The sequence below is a fragment of the Neltuma alba genome, unplaced genomic scaffold (assembly GCF_004799145.2).
Source record: "Neltuma alba isolate B1F8T4 unplaced genomic scaffold, ASM479914v2 tig00011239_pilon, whole genome shotgun sequence".
Classification (NCBI taxonomy): Eukaryota; Viridiplantae; Streptophyta; class Magnoliopsida; order Fabales; family Fabaceae; genus Neltuma; species Neltuma alba.
Genome location: NW_021635958.1, coordinates 309,741 through 334,023, shown reverse-complemented (window position 1 = coordinate 334,023; position 24,283 = coordinate 309,741). Strand labels below are relative to the sequence as shown.

Genomic DNA, 24,283 nt, shown 5'->3' with positions numbered 1-24,283 from the left:
TGACAAGTTGACTATAAGAAATGACAAGTTCACTTTAACGGATAACAATTTCAGTAGATCAAATCACAACTTGATTGAAGGTATGCCAAATGACAAGTTGACTATAGGAAATAACAAGTTTACTTTAGCGGATGACAACTTCAATAGACCAAATTACAATTTGACTGAGGGGTATTTCAGACATTTCGCCAAGATTTCATATTTACAATATGAGACCGGGTCCTTCATGGTAATTTTACTTATTCAAGTGACCTCTGCGTCATTTTAGTAATTTGGGGGTCTTTTTTTGTCATTTTCCCAAGAATTTATAACTTAGAATTAAAGTTTCTTTTAAATTATAACAAAACAATTAAGTTAGGCTAATGATATGCTTGATTATTATTTTTAAGTAATTAAAAATAAAAATGTATTATATACCTATCAAAACTCTTTGATTTTGTACTAGTATTCCTGACATCTCAGTTAAACAAAAGGTTATATCAGATTAAATTATTTGTCCACTATTTCATTATCTCCACAAATGCAATTCTCTTGTACGTTAATATAATCTTTGGTTCTTTAAATTTATTCTTATTTTAGTTTTGATCCTTTAAATTTCAAATTATAGAAGTTTTGGTCTCTAAATGGGCAAAATAATAAAAAAATTTATTAGATTATAGGAATTGGTGTTACATATAAAAAGAAAGTTAAGGAACCAAAAATTATAATTCGAAACTTAAGGAAATAAAACCAAAATCAGGACAAATTTGAAGAATTAAAATTTAAATTAACCCTTATTTTTGTTATATATTTGATTATATTTCTATATTTTTAGTAAAGAAGTAAAAATATTGTTGAGTTAATGTCAATTAACTTAATCTTAGAGTGAATCATATTTTATTTAAACAGTATATTCGGAAAAAATTAATAAAATGAAAAAAGTATGCCCTCATCACTAACCAAAAGTCATGACTCCTCCGCCACGCCGATTCTGCGAATTGTATTTAACTATTTATAACACTTTTTCCTTCTTTTTATGGACTTGGCAACACTTATTTTGTACAAAAATATTAGAGGGTGTTTAAGGGACAGAATGAGATAAGAACGACCTCATCCCAATCCCATCCTGATAATCAGGATAGGATGACTTTTTCGTCTTATATCCCGTCCCGTCCCAATGTCCCAACGTCCCATCTCTTTTTATTTTTGAAGATTTTTTTATTTGAAAACTAACTAAATAAGAAGTGTAAAAACTTATAATAGAAATTATATAAGAAAAATAGATAAAAATGAGAAAACAATAACAAAGAAAAAGTGTCTCTTGTAATCTTGAAGATGAAATATAAACAAGCCTAAAATATTCACTACAAGAATATCATGTAACTCATATAAAAACAATTTATAAACAAATAAAGAATAATAATTGATAAATATTATTGCCAAATACTATTATAGTGATAAATAAAATAAATACATAACAACTAAAAATAAAGATAATATATTTGATCAGGACCGGGACAGGACACCTCTGTCCCACATCCTGTTTTGTCTCCAAACAATTTCATCCCGTCTCAAAAATTTTTGAGATAGGATTGTCTCGTCCCAAGGTGGTTGGGATAAGAACGAGATGCTGAAATAAACATAAATATATTGATTCAAATAATCCCATTGAAGGGTAATTCTAAAATAAACAACAATAAAGAGCTATATACACAAATTTTAAATATTATTATGATCTTTCCTCTCTATACTTTTTGGGCTAACACTTGCTCTTCATACTTTAAAATTTGTTCACGGCATGGCATGGGATCAAAATTAAAAACAGTTCAATTCAATGTACGCTATGCTGTTTTGAATGGGAAAAATGAAAAAAGAAAATGGGAAAAACAAAAGGAGACCTTCTGTGGATTTTATAGAATACTACTAATGAACATTAATATTGATAATAAGGATTTAATCAGAAAATTATGCCCTTCGTCTACAAAGTTTTCTTTTTTCCCCGTTTGGTCCCGCGATTTGAGAGTTGGGAAATCCTTCCCAGCTTCTTTTCGTCCATGAGGCCAGACGGAACTTCAGTCTCCAACATCGCTATTAAAGCAACCAGCTCCCGAGGAAGAAGTCCCTATAAAATCTAGGGTCATTCTCTTTCCCGGGAAAATTCTCGAACTTTACATTGGTTGGTGAGAAATTTCAGGACAGAGACTTTCAGTATCTGTGCTGCAAGGGGTGTTGTTGGTGGGTCCAAACTGACTGTGAGGTCTCTCTACTGAAGTCCCAACATTGTTTTGGAATTTATGAGCACGAGATCCTAAGTCTAATACAGGTAGGTCCATTAGTTGCTTTGATTCGTGTATTTCTTTTCCTCGAATTGGTGCGTGTCTGTGTGTTTCATTTCGTGCTCTGTTCTTGTCGTTGGTTTATTTAGTTTATTGTTTCAGCCATGTTATCTTGGTCTCGTACAATGTATTACAATCTTTTCATATTCATGAAACTGGAAAGTATTCTGGCTGCTTCATTGAATCCATCGCATTCTTGCCTCACCATTTCTGGCTGTTATATGCATATGGTGCTCCTTTAGCCACTGGTGTTTGGTTGGGCTTTTTTAGTTTTATTGTTGCGTTGGTTTGGGTTCGGAAAGGAGTTACCAGGAAGTAGAGGGGGGAAAGGTTTCTTGAGCTGAAGTAGGAATGTGTTTGACTGGGATTTTCATTATGGGGAATCATTATGAGGTCTAACGATTTTTAGGTAGCAGCTCTTCCCTTAACCTGCAATTGGCTTGTAATTAATTGCATTTATCTATTTATTCATTTGTTGGTTCCTTTCGGTATTTTTCTTTCACGTCGATTGGCTCTAACAGGAGTAGGAGCTTTGTGGATGGATCGTACTCTAAAATTTTGTGTGTTGCTGATGCTTGTTGCGCTAGGTATCACATTTTCATGTTTAGTCTCTAGATTTTCTTTTCTTTTCTTTTCTTTTTAATGTTATTGTTTTCTTCTAGTGAATGCCTCTTTCACAAAACATGATTTTGGACGTTGCGAAAGAGCTGTTAGAAATTGGGCATACTCTTCACTTGACAAAGAAACCAGAGAGGATAAACACACACTAAGAGATTTACTATTTTTCCTCCACGTTCCAAGAACAGGAGGACGCACATATTTTCACTGGTAATTCGATAGAGTTCCAGTTATGTATCGGAAAAAGATAAGACCTGCATCATGATAAACTCATTGATCAATGCTTCTGGTGGTATGTTGTATCTGCAGTTTCTTGAAGAAGTTGTATCCCGGCTCTCTTGAGTGCCCTCGTTCTTATGATAAGCTGCGCTTTGATCCAAGGTTCCTTCTAACTTTTTATCTTACACTAAAACTATGTAATGCCATTGGAAAAGTCCATGCAATAAGATAACATGATAAAATAGACATTATAAATTTAAAATATCATTTAGGTTAATACTTTCATAGGCTATTATTTTCCAGTAAGTGTAACTAATATAATAGGCTTTTATTATATAACAGCTTCTATTCTATAGAATATTTACTGAACAAAACATTAACACTTCATTTTAAATTGTATGTATATCATCTTCAGCATATCAACTTGTTGAAAGCCACAGCCTTTCAACCATAGTATTATTCTAATGTTGATCCCATGTCCTGCGTGCGAAATCCATTAAATAATCTGTCAAACGTTACTTATCAATTGCTTGCTATTATTTTCGTAAATTTGCAGCAAACCTAACTGCAGGCTTTTAGTTACGCATGATGACTTTAGCATCACTTCAAAACTTCCAAGGGAGAGAACTTCTGTGGTTACCGTACTTAGGGATCCTATTAGTCGTGTTTTTAGTACTTATGAATTTGCAGTAGAGGTTGCGGCTAGATTTTTGGTCCACCCAAACTTGACATCTGCAACTCGTATTGCTGGACTCATGCGCTCTAGGACTAAAGGAGTAAGCACGCTTGATATCTGGCCCTGGAAGTATCTGGTCCCATGGATGAGGAAAGACCTATTTGATAGGGTATGTTCCTCGTTTCCTTGTATTTCTGGATGTTACCACTTGGTATATATTCTTTCCCGTCTTATACATGCAAGCTTATCTGATTAAGAAGTACATTGTTTTACTGTAACATATGAACTTGATACTTAGGGGTTGATGAAGGTTATCTATGCAGACACATAAATATACAGGCTTCCTAAGTTGATAAATTCAAGGCATCGGATTTGGCAAATAGTAAATGATGTGGCAACTAGTAAGAGAATTAGCATCTAAACATCTACATTTTCTTTTCTGAAAATGATTATTATTGAGATCATTGATAGCTGATGGCTTTTTCTCTTCTTTCTGTTAAGCGCTGATCATTGGCAAAGGAAGTTGGGATTAGAATGGTTCTATCTCTTTCCTTTTTCTGTTTCTCTGCTGATGATCCCCATGAATTAGGGACCTAATATAGTAACCTCCGTATTGGGTGTTAAATCTGTTGGTGAATTAAGATAAATACAAGAGCCATTTCACATTGGATCTTTTGTATATGGGGCAAATGTGAACTGAAACATTGACACACCACTTTACCAATTTCTCCTGAGGTTATGAAAATAAAAGGGCCTTACTATTGTAATTGAATATATGGCCGTTCTGCAAGGGGATTTTGTTCTGTGAGTGGATCTTTTTGTGAAATTTTATACTACCTACGGTCCTAATTATAAGACCTTGTTTGTAGTTTACGAAGTCTTATAATTAGGACCGGAGGTAGTAGTATGATTACTGTTGGACTATGATTGATTGCTATCTTTGCAGGATTTACCAAATGAAAATGGTTATATGGAAGACAAATATATTGAGGATATGATATAAAATGGATAATCCTGCCTATTTATGATAATCATAATCTATGAATGTGTGGCCCGGATTTTATTGGAAAGAGTAATTATGAACATCCTGATTGGGTATCTCTTGAAGTTGATGACTTGCCTTTTTTGGCATGATTTTGGACGGACTCATGTACTTTTGAAGATGGAAATATCGGTCATTAGGGTACCCAAATAAAGGGGAGATAAATGCATTTATGGAGTAATTTAATTCTACTTCGTGACGCCATGTTGTCTGTTAATGTGTGAACTTCTAATTGGATGCAATTTCCGGTTTTGTTAAGTGATGTATTCTTCATTTTGTGAGACAGAGGGGTCTGAGGCAAAGTAGGGGACTACCTATCACTAAGAGCAATGATTCCTATGACATGGAAGAATTTGCAATGCCATTGCATGAATTCATTAATCATCCTGTGGCTGAGGATATTGTACATAACGGAGCCACGTTCCAGGTACTAGTATGTGTTTCTTTATCACTGTTGTCATCCTTGATTTCTTATAGATTATGAATTTTCCAACTACAACGTTAGTTATACTGCTTTCTTAAACAGTGATTTTATGGGAATACATCACTTGGAATCTTAACTTCTGCTCAGGCGCCATTGCGGGTGCAAAACTCCTTTATTGTTACCAACTTTGTTGTTGAACTAATCACGACTAACCACTCTCAGTTATGTGTCTTGTACTCTTATATGCCAAGGAATTTGAGTTGGATGGCATGTAAAAACCTTCTTCCAATATTTAAGTGGATAAATTCTCACCCTGTATACAATAGGCAACTAGCATAATGCTTGGCTAACATTGCAGGCATGGAGAGTTGATGATTTTAGTTATATATGTTATATCATGTGAATTTAACCCCTCAAATATATTTCAATGAGTTGAATTCTGGAATTTCCAAAACTTCATTGATGTTAGCATTTCATGTAACCAAGTTTTCATTTCAATTGTCTTGGTGGACTGTTCAATTGACAGGTTGCAGGTTTGACAAACAATTCTTATATAGCAGAATCACATGAAGTGCGCCATTGTGTACAGAAGTATAAGATTCTTGGCAAGTATGTGCTTCAAGTTGCAAAGGTAATAAAAAGGTTGCGTAGGTTGTGAATTTTGCTTTTGGCACCATATAAACAATCACCACTTCCTGGGTTCCTGTTATTGCATTTATGACATATGTTTGTAATTCTTGCAGAAGAGGTTAGATGATATGTTATACGTTGGTCTGACTGAGGAGCACAAAGAATCTGCCACAATTTTTGCAAATGTTGTTGGTGCTCAGGTGATATCACAGCTGAGAGAACCAAATACTAGCGTGACTGGTGTTGATAACACAGGTTAGTGTGATTTGTCAGGCAGTCATATGACATGTTACAGTATTTGGAGCATGATTAAAGCACCCTAAATCCCACATGCACTTGGATATGCCTATGCACATCACGGGGTCTAGGATGATCGGGGTGGGTTTATCAAGTATCTTCTCTTGCATTGAAAATTGGGGGACGTTTGGATGTTGACATTTCTAGTCCTTAATATATATTTTGCTAGATCTGTTTGGTGACATGGCATTGATCACGTACTTGTATTACAGGGCATAGTTCACTGTCAAATTCTGGACCTGATAACTACGAACATCAGGTAAGAAGCATCTCCTTCCACAAAGATACCTAGTCAATGAAGTTTAAATCAGGAAAACTTTCTTACTACGTGTCTTACTTCAAGACAGAATCACACCTTAGACAGCAGAGCCAGTGAGACTCCTTCAAACGAAGCAACAGAATCAAAAGTAGGCCTGTTTGCATAGTTTAGTTTTATTGGTGGACGTGCCAGATATTATCTGTTTCTTGTCTTGAGTAACAATTATGTGAATTGTCGATTGATTTTAGATGACTGTGGGAGACCTCATGGAAGCTTATGAAGACTGTGTTTCTAGTTTACGGAAGGCCCAAAGTCAACGGCGCACCTTTTCTTTGAAGAGAATATCTCCAGTGAAATTTTCAACAAAGGTAAGTTTATTAGTGTCAGAGGTGCATGGCATCATTTGGTGCACTTTTAACCATTCTGTCCGCATGAGTAGCTATTCCTGCTTGGTTCATTCTGAGAGGATTTAGACATCTAATAGTCACCTAGGATATGCATTTCTGGCATGGGCAGGCAGTTCTTGTATTTCAGGCTGGATGAAAATATATATTATCTGTACTTAGGTGAAATTTTCTATGGCCTGCTTCTGGCTTGTTGACTCGCAAATTGTAATGTGCCTCTTTCTAATGGCATTTGTATTTTCCAGGCACGCCTTCAGGTTTCTGATGAGGTTCTTCAGCAGATACGATTTCTTAATGACCTTGACTTAGAACTCTATGAATATGCAAGAGAGCTTTTCTCCAATCAACACAAAAATGTATTACAGAAATTCACTGAGGTACAATCTCTTCAGGGTTCGGATGTTTGAGTGCATTAGTCTCACAGTTGGATAATATGTGCATTGTGTGAAGTAGTTTTATCCCACGAGAAGGGTTCTATTGTTCGGTAGTAAATGCGTAATATGGAAAGAACAAACTCGTTAATTTGATTGAAGGCAGTATACTGCAAAATCTGGTGCACCTCATCTAATTGACTGCGTCATCATGGTTGCTTCTCCTTGTTCTCCCTTTATTTGCTTTATGAAGTTTGATATACTTCAGAATTTGTTTGAAATGAAGCAAGCGAAAGCTTCATATATATATATATATAGAGCGAAGTTCAATGAACACGGTTAGGGGTCACTACTAATGAATAATTAAAACTTCTTCCCATTTCCATTCAGGGTCTTCTGCGCAACATTTTAGACTAGAGCATCTGTAAACCAGAAAATAGGTTATTGAACTTGTCTTGTGAAAACTGAAAACCTGAGTCGGGGCAAGGAATGGTTCTCAAAGAATGCACTTTAAAAGATATCTAATGGGGATGAAAATAAGGAAGGCCTCAAGACTACTTAAATTGTAGGAGTAGTTTGCTGAAGCAAAATTAGCAGACATGCACATTCACAACGTGAAGGCATGATCTGGAATAACCGATGAATTTTGCATTTTTTATACAAAAATTCAATTGGGACAATGCAATGTGATGCCAAAACTATATTTGATGGTCTGCCGAAATATCACATCATTTCTATATCAGTCTCTAGTCGCCTCTAGTTGGGAGAAAAGAATTGAACTGTTTTTCGCTTTGATAAATAATACTTTAGAATGATTTTCCTCTTGGGAGACTCTATTAGTTAAAGTGGATCTTAACATGGTGGAGCTGTCGGTTATTTGATTCCTTTGTTGTATATTGCAGGAAAGATGGGAAAGCATGTCAAGCTTGGTGAACTGGAAGCTCCTTCCTTCGGTAATCCCTTTCGCCTTCCTCCTCTTGTTCTTTCTTATTGTAAATATGAGAAGAAGAATGTTGAAGGCTAAGATATAAATGTTATTCAATACTAAACATCAGAAAGTAAACATTGGGATACGGCTTGTCATTGTTATGTACCTTCGGGAGGTATGAGAGATCAGATATATCAAGTTTCACGTGCCAGATTGGTGAGGGCTCCAATGATTCAGTGCCACATAGCCTGAATGCAAATTTCATCTGTCTTTGGTGATATTCGCAGTTTACTTTTTCACTGTGACATTATAAAAACAATAGGCAAGATATATTTTTTTTAAAAAAAAGGTTTCATTTAAATGAAAACAGGCAATTCTCCACAATCTCTGATCGGATAGACTGCTTTTACGTGAGACCGACTAAAACCAGTTGAAAGAAGCAGTGTGAGGTGCATTGAACGACGAAGTCAAAGGTTATTAAATTCTTTTCTGGGAGAGATTTATCCTCAGAAACGAAATTTGTTCATGCATTGAAAAAGGGGAGCGAATGATTTGAGAGTTGATATGGGCGGAGGTCACCCAAGTGGCCAACTGCCCAACTTTCGCACAATGGACTCCTCACTTATCTCTTGGCGTATCACCAAACACGGTGGCCCCACCTTAAATTCCAATCCCTGAGAATTGTTAGGATGCGTTTGGTATACCCGAATGGGGAGTCGGGGGAGTGAGAAATCACCATACCTGTTTGGTAAGCTGGCTCTGACTCTCCTTTTTTTTTTTTTTTTTCCTTAACTTGTAATGGGATTTCAACGGAAGATGGAAAGAAAGAAATGGCCTTCCTGGTGAAGATGATGTTGAAAAGGAAAGGAATACATTATGAAACCTCACAAGTGTGGTGTGATTTATAAACTTAAAAGGGTTTTTCTTTTTAAGAAGCTAATTTTTTAGATTGGGCTTTTTCTTTGAACTTATATTCATCACAAAATGATTTTTAAAACTGTGCGGCCTTTCTACCTTGCTTTTCTCGTTTGGGGTCCAAAAGTTACAATCTACATTGCTTTTCTTTTCGGTATTTCTTGAACATTCTTTTCAAAAAACCAATGGAAGAGATTTTTTTTTTTTTTTGGATTATATCAGGGCAGGATTGAATCCGCAACACACGCATCCAACACACACCCACGCCACTCGGCCAAACGGCCAGTGGCAATGTAAGAGATTCTTTAAATATATTTATATAACAAACAGGGCATTGCCAAATCAATAATTCTCATTCATCCTGTGGGCACCGCCGGTGACGCCTCAATCATACATGTGTATGACACAAACATTCAAAATAAGTATTATTTGTTTTTCCTTTTTGCAGATCTATCTATTGGTCTTCAATAATTAATAATAATGTGCATAGATCCACATCTTATGCTCATTGCCTTCTCATTTGAACAGCCATCTTTATTTCTTCATTACATTTTTTAATGAGTTATATTTTAAAATTTATAAGTAACAAATATATGATTCATATCGATGGCCCCAAAAAAAAAATACAATTCATGTCAAGTTGTTATTACTATAGTGTATTATGCACATATGTAAATTCATCAATATTTATGTAACGTAAAAATTTAAAGGTAACTATTCATTATTCAAAGCATACGAATATTTTATCAACATATATAGAACGTAAAAATTATGAAAGGTTATGTTATTCCTAAATTATAAAAATGCGGCTTGTTTTTTAAACTCTATACATACAACATAGTTTTAATTTAGTAAAAATCATTATTGTTATTATAAAAAAATTATTTTTGGCCACAAAATAAGGACAAAAAAATTTATATTATTATTAGCCCTCTATGGAAAAATAATAATTATCTGTTATTATATAATTTTTGTGAAAAATTTTTATAGGTTATATTTGATACTAAATATAAAATTTCAATATATTTTGTTTATCATATTTATTGTTTTTTAAAACTATTTTACTTAACTTATAAATTAATATATAATATAATATTATTAAATATATATAATTTAGAGGGATTATGTCATATTTATTATAGTTAATTATTTATTTAAATCTCAAATTAATTGAATAGGTTATATATTAAGTATTAGAGTTATTGCCTTCTAACTCCGGGCAACATATGCATCCAAGTTACTGCCATGGATAAATGAAATTTCAATAATGAATGTTTCCAAAATATCCCGCTTAAAAACATCATATTCACTTTTGTCTTGGGTTTAAAACTTAAAAAGAACAGGGGAACATTTTCTGCGTCGTCTCTTGGAAATGAACGGTGGATATCGCAGAGACCAAGATGAGGGCTTCTGCATCGTAGCGGCACAAAATGCATTCCTAATTTTATCAAATTCAAACAAAGAAAAAAAAATCTTTTCTTTTTGACATTTTTTTTGCCTGAATTTTCTTTTTAACATTTAATCCTCACTCTATCCCCATCCTTCCCTGCGGCGAATGAGTTTTCTGTTGTTTCCTGTTAAGAACCTTTTCTGACTTTGCCGTGACCTCCTCTGCACACCTGGCAATGCGCTTCTCTACTGTCTTTCGCTGAAGATTCCGTTTCAGAGGTCTTGTTCAAAGTTCTACCATACCTCTCTCTCTCTCTCTCTCTTTTTAATTAGAGTATTTTCTTTCATGTTATTCTGTAGGTGCATTTGAGTTAATTTCTATGATAGTCTCGTTGTATTTTCACATTCTCTCTAGCTCTTTTGGTTACGCTGTATCCCTGGGAGTTCAGCTGCATGCAGTTCATTTTTCTCTTGTATATTTGTCGTAAATGGAGGAATGGGGAAAGAAATGAAAAGGGGGGTTTTACATTATTGGCTTGCGTTAACCTCTAATTGGGCATATATGGGATGAGAATGAATATTGAACCCCAGCTTCCAGCATCTACGGCCTATTACATTTGAAAATAATATAATTTTCTGAATATGGTTTTTAATCACTTCTGCTACATTTTCTCTGCAACTAAATGGTGTGCTGGGGATATGACATGTGGTACTGAAAAGGCAATTTTCTTTATGAGCTGCCCTTTGTTAGAGGGGGTAAGGATTGTGATGGTTGCTTTGCTTATGACATGACCTGTCAAATTGATGTTTTCCGTGAGTGGTATTGGGCTATTGGCATATGATACGAGCCTAGTTTGTTTCTAGTAATTCCTATCACCTAAATAACTTACTGATTGTAGGATACTCACGGTTGGAACTTGGAAGTCCTTTTTTTGGGTAAATCCTCACTCCAGAAGCATGAACTTGTGGATAAAATTTTACCTAGTCTCCATTGCTGTATATTGTAAAACCATGTTTCAAGCGTAAATCTCATTTTCACTAACTAATTACATGAGAATTCCAACCGTGTGAGATAGCGTTCCCTTGATTCTTTGCTACCTTTGTTGTTATGTGCCACCTAATTAGACTTTTAAACAAAGATGCGTTATTCTTCTTATCTCTTTCTTGAGTTTTTTCTACCAAATATGAGCATAAAGTAACAGCATCTGTCTTTGATCTTCTTTTCTGTATAATGATAATATTTTGAAACAGGGTACCAGTAACATGAAGGATTCTTGGTTTTTTGACAAGAGTTTTAATGGCTTGCCGGATGAAATTTTTGATGATGTCATCAAATTTTTTGACTTCCCGCTGGAAGATGTGGAACCTAATGCTATGGAAGAAGATTGGGATGCCCAATTCAAACGCCTTGACGAGCCATATTTAGATGTTCTCTCCGGGTTGCCCTCTGAGCTGCATGATAAAACTCGGAAAGGCAATCCAAAACTTGAGAGGCTCTCTACTTCTGTGAGTTTTCTCCCCTTCTTTTAGTGTTATTTTCTGGCATATTGTTCCTTGCCTTGCAGTTATGTTCAGATGAAGTCCTGTGTTTATTTGAATGCGGTGTGCTAGTGTTTGGTGACTTAATTACGTACAGACTTGTGTTATCTGAAACTGAAACGAGATGAATGTAGTGATGTAGCAATTTGAAGGACTCATTCAGTTTCAGGTAATGACAGTTCTTGTCATTGAATATCCACATCAATAGTTAGAACATTTGATTGGAATACTTTCATTTCTATATTGTGAATCTGAGAAAGATTAGAATGATTTTGTGTAGGAACTTTACCGCAAGCAGAGATGAATAGAGATTGTCAGAAAGACTTATTGGTAACCTATAGGTGGTTTTACTGACATAACATCCTATAACTCAACCCTTTGCTGAAGTGACCTCTTGGTAGCAGTCAGGGTAACTATTCATCAAAATCCTGCCTGCACAAGAAAATAGATTCACAGAGTGATGTTGGTGTAATTTAGGAAGGAAACATTGGGGAGATTCAAGTATTAGGGATTCAGTTTTCCTGTATTACTTACAGGGAGGATAATCAGGAAACCTTTTGTTGCAAGCTAGCTGTTTCTAACTGCGTTTTCAAGGGGTACCTTTACGCAAGTAAACGGTTGCTTGCTTTCATCTTAAACTGCCTCAGAATGTCCCGGAGAAGTTGTGACCCCCTGCCTCCAGCACTGATCCTTCATGTACCTAGAGTTGGAATTTATAGGTTTTGAACAAGAATAGGATGTAGAAACACGATGGTGATGTCTAACTACTGCTATCCTGGCTGCTGAAGCTACTTGTCCTGGCATATAGTATTTGTTGGTCAATGTTCTTAGGCGGGGGGAAAAATGGAATGAGAAAGAACTAGCTTTAGCATGTCTGCTTTTAGAACGCTAGCTTTCCTCTCTTGTGATTAGCTCTGGGGATATACGTGCAAATGTTGGAAGAATTTATACTAGGTTCCTCTTTAGCTCATCACTATTTTTTTTTTTTTTTCCTGGGTTACATCCATTGATTTCCAGATAAATTACTTTCTTATTTATGTTGCATTTGATCATTTTTCTTTTTGTTTTCTTGCGTATTTAATTATTTGGCATTGCAGCATTCTGAGATTTCGCCAATAGGAGGAGCGTCAGAGACTAGTAAAGTGACGTATGTCAAAAGCATTCCCAATCCAAAAGTCTCGTCCCACAGCAAGGATTTCCTCCAATTCCAAATCTACAGTCCAGTCTCTGTTTTTGAAAGCAGTAGTTCTTCATCAGGCGAGAATGCCTTTGATCAGCCTGTCATCCGAAAGCGAGCTCGCAGTAAACGCCGTCCTCTCTCAAGCCTCAGCCCTCTGTTCTCAGTTCCTTTCATCTCTTCTTCACAAGCTTTCCCAAAACCTCGAATGGCAGCTGCTGCTGAATCAGATTTTGAAACATTCCTTACTTGGAAACCATCGTACGGTCCAAAAGAGAAGCTGACAAAAAAGGATCTCTCTGTTCCCTCTTGTCATATTAATAGGAAGAGATCATCATTGCAGGAGTCAATCATCCCCAGAAAATGCACGCATTGTCAGGTTACAAAGACCCCCCAGTGGAGGGAGGGACCCATGGGCCCCAAAACCCTATGCAATGCGTGTGGGGTTCGATACCGGTCCGGCCGCCTCTACCCTGAATACCGGCCTGCCGCAAGTCCAACTTTTGTAGCATCATTGCACTCTAACTGTCACAAAAAGGTCTTAGAGTTGAGAAACAGAGCTACCAGTGAAGCCGATAAATGTTCTATATTGCCTTTGTCTTCAAAACCTTCATGAAATTTGCGAGGATAATGTTATATTAGGGACTATTTTCAGAGTTAACACGGTAGTCTCAAGACAGAATCCTCCACGTGTATTGTTTTCTCATTGTTCGTGTAATGTTATGTCGTTTAATTAGCATCATTTTTTTTTTATGAAAGTTTGTTGAACAAAAGGTAATAGCACCGTTTGGTTGCAGGCTTGGCCATGTAGAAACTAGGTTATCTCGAATCTAATATGCATGAAGGGATTAAGGGAATGAAGGCAACATAACACATAGCCTGCTTTACAAGATAATCTTTTTAAAATATGGTTCTAATATCAGCCGCGCGTGAATCTCTGCTAAATTTAATGCTCTTTCCTTTCCCTGGCTTTGAAATGAATTATAAAATTTTTCTTGGACATCTCCGTACTAAGGTTTTTGTCCAAATAAAAGAGCAACCTGGTAAAAAAATGATAAACAGTAAATAAGTGAGAATCAATAATTTGTTTTGGATATATTGTATTAATTGGCCAGTGTCGTATTGATATTTTAAAACTAGAAAATGCTATAATCTTTCGGTAATCAAGCATTTTTATATCCAGGTTTAATTTGAAGGAAAATTATATCTGTAAAGAGACCAGAGAATGCTAGCTGGGTAGCCCAAACTGAATTAGGGAACCCAGCCCATTGTTTGTTTGCTGCAAATATGTCTACATGAACACTTATTGTCTTTTGTTGGGTTAAAAAACAGAGGATTTTAATTTAAGATTGTTATTCTTAGTTAACAAAAAAAAACTATGTGTGAACATTTTAAATTTTAAAAAGTTTTAATAGAAAATTGTTATAATTTAAGGTTAATATAATCTTTAACTCCTTAAATTTGTTTTCATTTTCATTTTGGTTTCTTAAATTTCAAATCATAAGTTTTAATCCATTAAGGAGCAAAATAGTTCAAGTCTTTATTGATTTACAGGGGTCATGGTTTTAAATAACAGAAAACCTAAAGGATCAAAATCTATTATTTAAAAATTGAGGAACTAAAACTAAACAAGAACAAATTTAAGGGACCAAAAAAATTGTATTAACCCCATAATTTAAAATAATAATATTTCATTCTCTCTCTCCCCCTGCACTAACGTATGACATAATTGTAAAGCGGTAAAGCCTCGTCGGCATCTACGTGTTTTCTTTTTTTTTTGGGTCAAAGCCAGCATCTACGTGTTTAGACAGTAAAAATTGAAAAGAAAAAAAAACAATGAAATTGAAATGAAAATGAGGGACTTTCGTCCGCTTAAAAATAAATAAATAAATCAATGAATGAATGCATAAAGTGTCCGATAGATCATGTAGTTGAAAATAAAAGAGCATCATAATATGGTCTCTTATTGTATTATTGTTATCAGTATGAAACGTCATACACAGGCTGGTGGACCCATGCGACCATTAAACTAATTGATGCTCCTTTTCTTTTTAATATTGAAATTAAAAAGAAAAATAAAATGAATAATGAAAAGGAAAATGGATGGGAAAAAAAGGTCACTACAGAGAAGATAACGGCGTTTTGGCCTCGTATGATTTTAAAGTTGTTGTGCAGGCTTATTGAACTAAACTAAAATTTTTGATGTCTTAAGTCTAAAATACCCTATATACTGAGATATTGATAATAAGGTATCTGCATTTTGATAACTAAACTTTCTTTCATTATCATTTACTCAAAATTCGCGTATAAGTTGTAAATCAGCATCGTGTGTTGGCATCAGGGTTATTTTGGTCCTTTTATATTGAGATATATTTTCACCCGAGTTCTACGGCATGGAAAACATTTTCGGATTTTTTTTTTCAGCAAAACATTTTCGGAATTTTATGATCTCAAAGTGCTGTTATCTTTCTTGTGTGTGCGCGCTGGCCTAATGACGTTCTCCCGGAAAAATGTAAAAGAAAATATAACAAAAAGTTTATTGCATGAAAAGAAAAAGGAAGATATTTTTATTTATTTCCAGTTATTATTGTACTCTATAATAACAGTGGCATGTTCTTGCTGCCGACTGTATCGCTTATTGGCTTTTCTAAACAAAATCAGAATCCCGACAAGCGCACGGGATAAATAAAATCGAGTGGAATCAAATTGGAGGAAATTATATGAACAGGTAAAAAAAGGATGAGAAATTTACAACTTAAAAGGAATAAAAGAACAAAAAAAAAACTAATAGAAAGTTCAAAATAAAAACAAAGTGTAGATTTTTTTTTTTTTAAAAAAAAGAATAATTATTTGAATGATTCCCTACCGATGAAAAGAATTAGAGGAAAAGGGGAGGAGAGAAAAATATTGAACATGATTGTTTAGTAGTATAATGAAAGCTGATTGGTGCATATAATGAAGATTTGGGACACGTGGGGCTTGCATCCCCCCTTTCCTTCCCGATTAATTCGTTCCTCACTCCCAACATTGTCGCCTCCTACAATGGAATGGAATGGAAGTAAATATACGGGAATACCCTCAAACAAAAGAATGAGGTTGCTTTACTGCGTCCTGCTGCTGCTGCTGCTCCTCTTTTGGCGACACGGGCGGATTTCGCAGTGTTAGAAGTTAGAAGTTAGAATCAAAGCCAAGGTGGCAAAATCAGGAATGCAAAATAAATAAATAAAATCCGGAAATCAGAGGCAGCGATCGCAGGGGCCGTCGGAGTGGGATTGAAAGGCAGAGAGCAATCCCACGACGACAGAGATTCCTCAGTAAAACACCATCTCTAGCTGTGGGTCCCCTCCTTTTTGCTATCGCTCTGATGTTGACACGTGCCCTACCCAACCAACGCCCTCCCTCCCTCTCCCTGTCTCTAGCTGTCATTCTTCCTCTACCTCTGCCTGTACAAACAAAATTACTACCTCCCTAGTTTTAGCCGGAGAAGGGGCAGCGAAGCGCGATGAAGCGTGGTTGTCGGGCGGGGAAAGCGACGGCGTTTTCAGATTGATTTTTTTTTTTTTTTTGGTTGTCGGGTGGGGGAAGACGATATGTCAATTCTCAGATATAGAGAGGGGCCACCAACACCCCTCCTCGGTTCTTTCTGTGATGTACATGCCTCACGAAACAAATTAGGGCGTGATCCCTGAAATTATTCATGTTGGTAATTCAGTCATTTAATTTTAATCGAGTGTACGCGAGTGAAGACCACGCCATTAATTTGCCAGCAGAGGCGGGACCCCAATTTGGGACCTCTCTTTCTTTAACTCCCGAGTCCCATCTCCTTTCTCCTTCCCCCCTCTCTTATTCTGTCGCCTCCCTTCCCCTGCCCTTTTTCTTGTCAGAGTGCAAACCTGCTTTCAAATTATAAAACAAAATTGCTCATCACCATACAGCAGACATACCTCCCGCCTCCCTTGTCCATCGTTCTCACATCATAATATTCAGATCCACCCCCTTTGCAGTTAAACGTATGATTCTCCTCCTTAGTCACCATGGACTGCTCTTGCCATAACTTGAATGATTTTCAAAACTATATTATTTTTGTGCCGGCTGTGTCTAATTTACAACTTCACACCTTTTTAAGGCGATATATGAATGCTAATTTCCACTGACATACCAAAATCATATGTATAATATATCACAATTAAAATAATACATGTTGTCAATTAATACCCAGTATAGATATTTGTATAATAAAAAGCTGACGAGTACGAGGTGGGAAAGCCCGATAGACAGACCCGAGTAATAGTGATGGGTGATCCGTATTTTGTGAGGAGTTATAGGACTAGTATTACTATGACATCATACTAGCGTATATTAAAGCAGAAGAGGCGTGTGATAACTAAAATATTATGAGGATGAGGTGATGCAGTTTTGAAAACAAATGAACAGCGCACGAGACGACGACGACGGAGACATTGACATTTTGTGATTTCATCTTCGCCTCTTAATTGTCTCGACGTTCTGTGTCGGTATCAATGTTGATTCTCCCCGAACCAATCCCTATTCTTTTTTCCAAACCACATCTTTTTGCCCCCATTAATTTTATCATATACCGCCACCAACTACTCTCTCTCTCTCTATATAGATATAGGACCCTCTCTCTCTCCCTCTCTCGTCCTTGTTTTGTTCTTCCATACCCATAAATATTCTCATTAATAATTCCTCTGTATTATTGATTTATATGTACATACTTCTCTACGTTGACGTTATCAGTTGGTATACCGACGTTGTCCCTTTACCAAAAAACAACATGCGCTTCCCCCGTTTTTGCCTTGCTGTTAAAAGTTCAGCCATACCTACTGCTCAGTTTCTCTTCCCTGTGTTTTGCAGCCTCATCTTGAATTTTTCTTCACACACACACACATATATATCTGCTCTTCATGCATGATATATACTCAGAATATTCAGATTGATAAGATAATTTAGCGCAGGCGTGTGACAGCTTTATGAATTTATGCTTAGATAGTGAAAATGGGAGAGGGTGGTTTGGCATTCATTTAAGCTGGGGGGAGGGTCAAGATTTATGAATATTCACTAAGAATAGTATTATATATGCCTTATTTATGTGTGTTGCAGGCTTGCGGATAAATCCAGCATCGTACTTGCTGGTGTTTTCCTTTTTGGTCGCTGCCCTTTGTCATCTTGCCTGTGCATACAGACCAAGGATTCTGCTTTCAACTCCAGTTTTATAATACATTGATGACGGCCTGCCACAACCAACCAAACACGCCCCTTTACCTTTCCTTCGCTTGCCGCCAAAATATAAAGCTTCTCGTTTTGGCCCCTTGTGAAATAAACATACTGATAGTTGTTTTTATGCAGCCCGTTCCATTCCATATATATAATCCCGTTTAGTGTTGAATAATGATTTATTAAATGATGTGTATAGTTAGGGATAGAAGGTATGAGAGACAATAAAAGAGGGATCTGTATGGTTATGAACAGAGAGAGAGAGAGATGTAATTAAAGCGGGGTTGTTATATAAATGTGGGATTGGGTAAGGAGAGTGGGCCCAAAAAAGAAAAGAAAAGAAAAGAAGAGGGTATTGGAAGGGGAGGGGGCAGCAAAACGGTGAGGGAAGTAAATGAAGTGCCGTCTTGTGAGCACAACACATAACAGGAGGAATACAAGTGTACGCACGTCGTCGTCGTAGGCTGTGGTTATGCTCCGTTTGTTTTGTTGCTATCCCTGTCGTTTACTATTTCACATGCATGCTTGCTCTTCCCCCTTTTCCTTTTTATTCACACACGCAAACCCACGTCATCAGCTTCAGTTTCTTTTTCATCATACGTCCTGTCAACCTCTCTCCCTCCACATACGCTTCGCAATACAAAACCCAATTGTATATCCAAAATGAATATTTCTGTTTGAAAATTACAGAGATTCGAGGCCTTGATCGGCATGCTTTGGGTCCCCATTAGTACCCATTTCAAAGGGTTTGGGTGTTAAAACTAATCAACTTCGTTGGGTTTAGATGTTCCATGCGTCACTGTTGGGGTGTGTCCTGGGCTGATTTTAGTGTCACTGCTTAACTCTCATCTCTTAAGTGCTGTTAATCAGAACCGGAGGTAGTAACTTCTTTGAATGCATGGATAAATCATGTAACAAAAGTTCAAGACATTCAGGGAAGCAGAATACGAGCAATAACTGAACTTCAAAGTCGCTTCAAGCGTGGATTCATATGGTTGTGTAAAAATTTAATTAAAAAAAGAAAGAAGGTAAACGGTAAAAATCCCTCGCTTTCATTTCACCACAGATATTTTGGCTTACACGCAGGTTATTCCTTGCAGTAACTGAGAAAACGGATCTTTTTAGCCAAGATTCCGCATATTTAGCCTTTTGTTTAATATTTTCTTTATTGTGATAGAAGTGTGACAACAGACTGACTCAACCTCCCCTCGCCTCCTTTCTCGCCTCTTCCGACCAAAAAATCGTGGGCCCTCACTTCTCCTCTCCCACTTCCCAATGCCTTCGACGGCGCGTGCATCGCACCGCCAGCCAGCTGAGAGAAAGTAAAATGAAGTTCCCATTTTCCTCTGGCCACTTAATTACCCTGGTCCCATGGTTAGGTCCATCTTATGCGATACGTGATTATACAATGAATTATTATGTTCACTCATTGCATGACATATATATTTTTTTCCTTACTTTTTTATAATTTCCGAACCGATGCCAGTTGAGTTGATCTCACCTGTGCTGGCTGGGCCAGAGTTTCCATGTTCCAAGTTGAAAATATTCTCGCCATATTTTCTGACGTTATACCGTGACTCGATGTTTTATTACTATCTTTGTCACGAGCCACCAAATTAATTTAACTAAAGTAATATTAATTCCAATGTAAGCAGTTTATTACTGTTTTCTTAAGTTCCGGCGAGTGGGTGTTGATGTGTGTGACTGTGTGGGGAGAGAAAAATAATGCTCTTTTTGAGATCTGAAAGAGAACAAAATATAAACAAGGAACAGAACAAAACCAGGCCAGAAAGGTGAGGTCTTTTTATGTGACCATGGAGCTTGTTACCTCAGGAGAGATTCTTTTGTAGGAGTAGGTCGTGCTGCTGCTGCTGCCAAAGAATCGTACTACGAGAACTCACAGATTCTGGAAAAGCCTCCTATCATCAAACCGGTTACCAGTAGAAGAAAGAGAGACACCTATTCTGAATCTGGTTTCGTCATGAAAAGTGTGTTTTCCTCCTGTCCTTCGTCTTAGCGAGTCTAAAGCTGCTGATTTGGGCTGTGGGTTCTTCAATTCTGCGTGAACGGGGTGCTTGGGACCAAAGTTTCTGAAGCAGTGAGTGACGGGATTGGAAGCCGGGAATTCCATAGTTCTTCGCTTTCAAACAGTGAACACTAAGATTTGATTGAACAGTGCGAGCAATTACTCGGCTCATTTTCGTCCTCTTCGTTTTGAGAAAGGCAAAACATCTCTCCCTTCTCTCTCCTTGTTTCTATTCCGGTTTTAACAATTCCTGCTTCCCTGACACTGTTTGATTACCGCGAAATAGTCTCCTTCGCAAACAATGAAGGAAGAAGCTGAGAAAAGCTTGGATCCACAACTATGGCACGCGTGCGCCGGAGGTATGGTTCAGATGCCAGCTCTGAACTCCAAAGTCTTCTACTTTCCTCAAGGCCACGCCGAGCACGCCCAGGCCGGCGTCGATTTTGCGGCCTCCTTGAGGATTCCACCACTCATTCCCTGCCGCGTGGTGGCCGTGAAATTCCTCGCAGACCCAGAAACCGACGAGGTCTTTGCCAAGATCAAGTTGACTCCTTTGAGAAACTCCGAGCTTGATGACGGCGACGGCGACGAAAATACTCACGGCTCTGAAAATTCGGAGAAGCCCGCGTCTTTTGCCAAGACCTTAACCCAGTCCGATGCTAACAATGGTGGAGGCTTCTCTGTCCCGAGATACTGCGCAGAGACCATATTCCCACGGCTCGATTACTCGGCGGAGCCCCCGGTCCAAACCGTGATTGCGAAGGACGTCCACGGGGAAATTTGGAAGTTCAGGCATATCTACAGAGGGACACCCCGTCGTCACTTGTTGACAACAGGGTGGAGTACTTTCGTCAACCAGAAGAAACTCGTAGCAGGGGACTCTGTCGTGTTCCTGAGGGCCGAAAATGGCGATCTCTGTGTGGGGATTCGCCGTGCAAAGCGTGGGATCGGCGTTGGATCCGACGGCATCTCCGGTTGGAGCTCTGGTGCGGGGAACTGTGTGGGACCTTATGGGGCTCTCAGTGTGCTGTTAAGAGAGGAGAACAAGCTTATACGAAATAATTCGAATGGTGGGAATTCAAATCCTGGGAGAGGAAGAGTGAGACCAGAATCTGTGATGGAAGCCGTGACACTTGCTGCGAGTGGTCAGGCATTCGAGGTTGTTTATTACCCGCGAGCAAGTACTCCTGAGTTCTGTGTTAAGGCTGAGGCTGTCAAGGCAGCCATGAGAATTCAATGGTGTTCTGGGATGAGGTTCAAGATGGCCTTCGAGACTGAGGATTCTTCCAGGATTAGCTGGTTCATGGGCACTGTTGCTTCTGTTCAAGTTGTTGATGCTATTCGCTGGCCCAATTCTCCTTGGAGACTTCTTCAGGTATTATTAGCATTGTATTCTATTGCCTACAATTTCCTTGTATTTTTCTCTTATCTTGTCCGATTTAGTTCGTGGATGTTATTGAAAATTAATGTTCCCATTCTGCTTATGGATGTGATACGAGGAATGAAATACCAGACACTGATGCTTTTCTACGAAATCCAACTTAAGGCTCTCAACATTCTGGTTTAGTAAATCCCCTGAATTTTTTCAAATAATTCACATGCGGTGGTTTATAGGTTAATCTTTGGATCTTACTGTTAGTTTTGCATTTGGCGTAGTTCCTCAGGCATTTGAAACTAATGAAATATCACGCATGGAGGATTAATTTTCAGTGACCAAGCGAGGATTAATTGTACCTAAGATTTTTTTTTTCCCCCTTTCTGCACTTCCTTTCTAAAGGCCAACGCCACAGGTTTATGTAATTTGTTTTTTTTTTTCCCTATTCATCTTCTTGTTTTTACAACAGGTTACTTGGGACGAGCCAGATTTGTTACAGAATGTGAAGAGGGTTAGTCCATGGTTGGTTGAACTGGTATCGAACAGACCGGTCATCCCTCTCATGCCGTTCTCTCCTCCTCGGAAGAAGATGCGGCTTCCTCAACACCCAGACTTCCCCTTTGAGGGTCACTTCACGATTCCGACGTTTCCCGGCGGCAACCCCCTCGGGCCCAGCAGCCCCTTGTGTTGTCTTTCCGATAATGCTCCTGCAGGCATACAGGGAGCCAGGCATGCTCAATTCGGAATATCTCTTTCAGATCTCCACCTAAGCAATAAATTGCAGTTGGGGCTGCTTTCAAATAACATCCAGCAGCTTGATGTGCATCACCCTGGGATTTCTAATGGCCATATAATGATGAGCCATGACAAGAAAAATGAGAGCTTGTCATGCTTGCTTACCATGGGAAATTCTAACAAGAGTTTGGAGAAATCTGATAATGCGAAGAGACACCAGTTTCTGCTTTTTGGACAGCCAATACTGACTGAGCAACAAATTTCTCAGAGCTGTCATGCTGAAGTGTGGTCTCAGAACTTTTCGCGCAAGAATTTGCCAGACGAATGTAAGGATAAAGCAAAGAGCTTCTTGGGTGGATCCCAATCCGGGGTTTCGCAGCCAGGATTATCTTCTACGACCGACTTCTCTTGGCAACTTGGCTTGGATACGGGTCATTGCAAGGTTTTCATGGAGTCAGAAGACGTGGGGCGCACTCTAGACCTTTCATCTCTCAGCTCTTATGAAGAGCTGTACCGGAAACTGGCCGACATGTTCGGGCTCGAAAGATCTGAGATGTTGAGCCGTGTGCTCTACCGAGATGCTTCTGGTGCTGTCAAACGAACTGGAGAAGAACCCTTCAGGTACCCATTATTGTTGTACTTATTTTCCCGATCATTGTTTGATTTTCACACAGTTCACTTAAATCCGCAACTTGCATGAAGACTTCGCGCCCACGCATATCTTGGCCCCGTATTGACATCGATTCTGTTTCCCCGTGATTATTTTGCAGTGACTTCATGAAAACTGCCAAAAGATTGACAATTTTGACAGATTCGGGGAGCAAAGATATAAGGAGGTAAAGGAGAAATTATCTTATTTTGCTGGTCCAACCAAAACAATAAGTAAATTAAGGCGATTTTAAAGAAAATTTCGAGTATTTCAGGGGTGTTTCTGGCATCCTCACATTTCGGTGTGGCTTGTTGGGGTCAAGGCTATATGGTTTCTGATCTAGATATCTCTCTGACTGATGAGAAAGTAGCAGCAGAATTGGAGGATTAAAACTTGTTTCTTGGGAGGGGGTGTTATAGGAAATTGGTTCCTTTGATTGATGCTAACAAAACGTGGTTTTGCAGGGCGTGGATGACAGGATCTCGAAATGGAGATCATGGACTGGACGCATCAAACAAGACAGGCTTTCTGAGCATATTTGCCTAAAATATGACGTGGCGTGTCCCAAGTTCGCACATTTGACTCCTAAGTTGTGTATTAGAATGTTTGCTTTCTTCATCATATGAACTAAAAGCTATTGTCAACCACGGCATCTCTTTAAGTGTAATCTGTGTCAATAATGATGCCTCTATTCGGCTAAACTGTTTGTTGTAATATTAACCCAAGCCTACCTTTTCTTTTACCTGAACCTGGCTGTGTGTATCGTCAAAGAGCTACCAGTTCCTGTAATATATTGACTTGGGTTTTGAAGGTTGAGACAGATATTAATGTTAAATTGTTGTTCGAGTCCTTGTTTTCAAATATCCAATACGAGATTGCCGTTCTCAAAATGGCTGTCACATTTTGCGGATCAAGAAATGAGAATTCCATGAAGCGATCATTTGTGAGAAGAAACAAAGCTCAGAACAAAAAAGAAATCCTTCAGAAGAAAAAAGAGGGAGGGGGGAGAATCTTTTCACACGAAGGCAGATAAAACGTCTTCGTCAAGGCTTTCTTATTT

General features: G+C 37.9%; 3 protein-coding genes across 7 annotated transcripts; all 3 read left to right on the top strand.

Annotated features, from left to right (window-relative positions):
- Window positions 1–2,035: 2,035 nt before the first annotated feature.
- On the top strand, window positions 2,036–8,561 carry LOC114762634 (protein-tyrosine sulfotransferase-like). 5 transcript variants are annotated; one of them, XM_028952160.1, is made up of 14 exons: window positions 2,036–2,302; window positions 2,837–2,902; window positions 2,978–3,143; window positions 3,243–3,314; window positions 3,709–3,997; window positions 5,157–5,297; window positions 5,821–5,925; window positions 6,038–6,179; window positions 6,434–6,480; window positions 6,569–6,628; window positions 6,729–6,848; window positions 7,130–7,261; window positions 8,158–8,208; window positions 8,359–8,561. In XM_028952160.1, the coding sequence occupies exons 2-14, from the start codon at window positions 2,854–2,856 to the stop codon at window positions 8,362–8,364; spliced, it is 1,380 nt and encodes a 459-aa protein (XP_028807993.1). In that variant the 5' UTR covers window positions 2,036–2,302; window positions 2,837–2,853; the 3' UTR covers window positions 8,365–8,561. The 5 variants fall into 5 exon arrangements, with proteins under 5 accessions (XP_028807993.1, XP_028807991.1, XP_028807990.1 ...); XM_028952158.1 differs by adding an exon at window positions 2,586–2,724 and having other exon boundaries at window positions 2,843–2,902; window positions 8,158–8,394; XM_028952157.1 differs by adding an exon at window positions 2,586–2,724 and having other exon boundaries at window positions 8,158–8,394.
- A 2,568-nt stretch (window positions 8,562–11,129) lies between these two features.
- On the top strand, window positions 11,130–13,956 carry LOC114762658 (GATA transcription factor 11). The gene is made up of 3 exons (XM_028952191.1): window positions 11,130–11,243; window positions 11,739–11,993; window positions 13,124–13,956. Exons 1-3 carry the CDS (start codon window positions 11,130–11,132, stop codon window positions 13,817–13,819), a joined length of 1,065 nt encoding a protein of 354 aa, XP_028808024.1. The 3' UTR covers window positions 13,820–13,956.
- A 6,177-nt stretch (window positions 13,957–20,133) lies between these two features.
- LOC114762669 (auxin response factor 10) lies at window positions 20,134–24,080 on the top strand. Its single transcript, XM_028952208.1, has 5 exons — window positions 20,134–20,661; window positions 20,751–21,839; window positions 22,309–23,195; window positions 23,345–23,410; window positions 23,688–24,080. Exons 2-5 carry the CDS (start codon window positions 20,766–20,768, stop codon window positions 23,767–23,769), a joined length of 2,109 nt encoding a protein of 702 aa, XP_028808041.1. The 5' UTR covers window positions 20,134–20,661; window positions 20,751–20,765; the 3' UTR covers window positions 23,770–24,080.
- The last annotated feature ends 203 nt before the right edge of the window (window positions 24,081–24,283 follow it).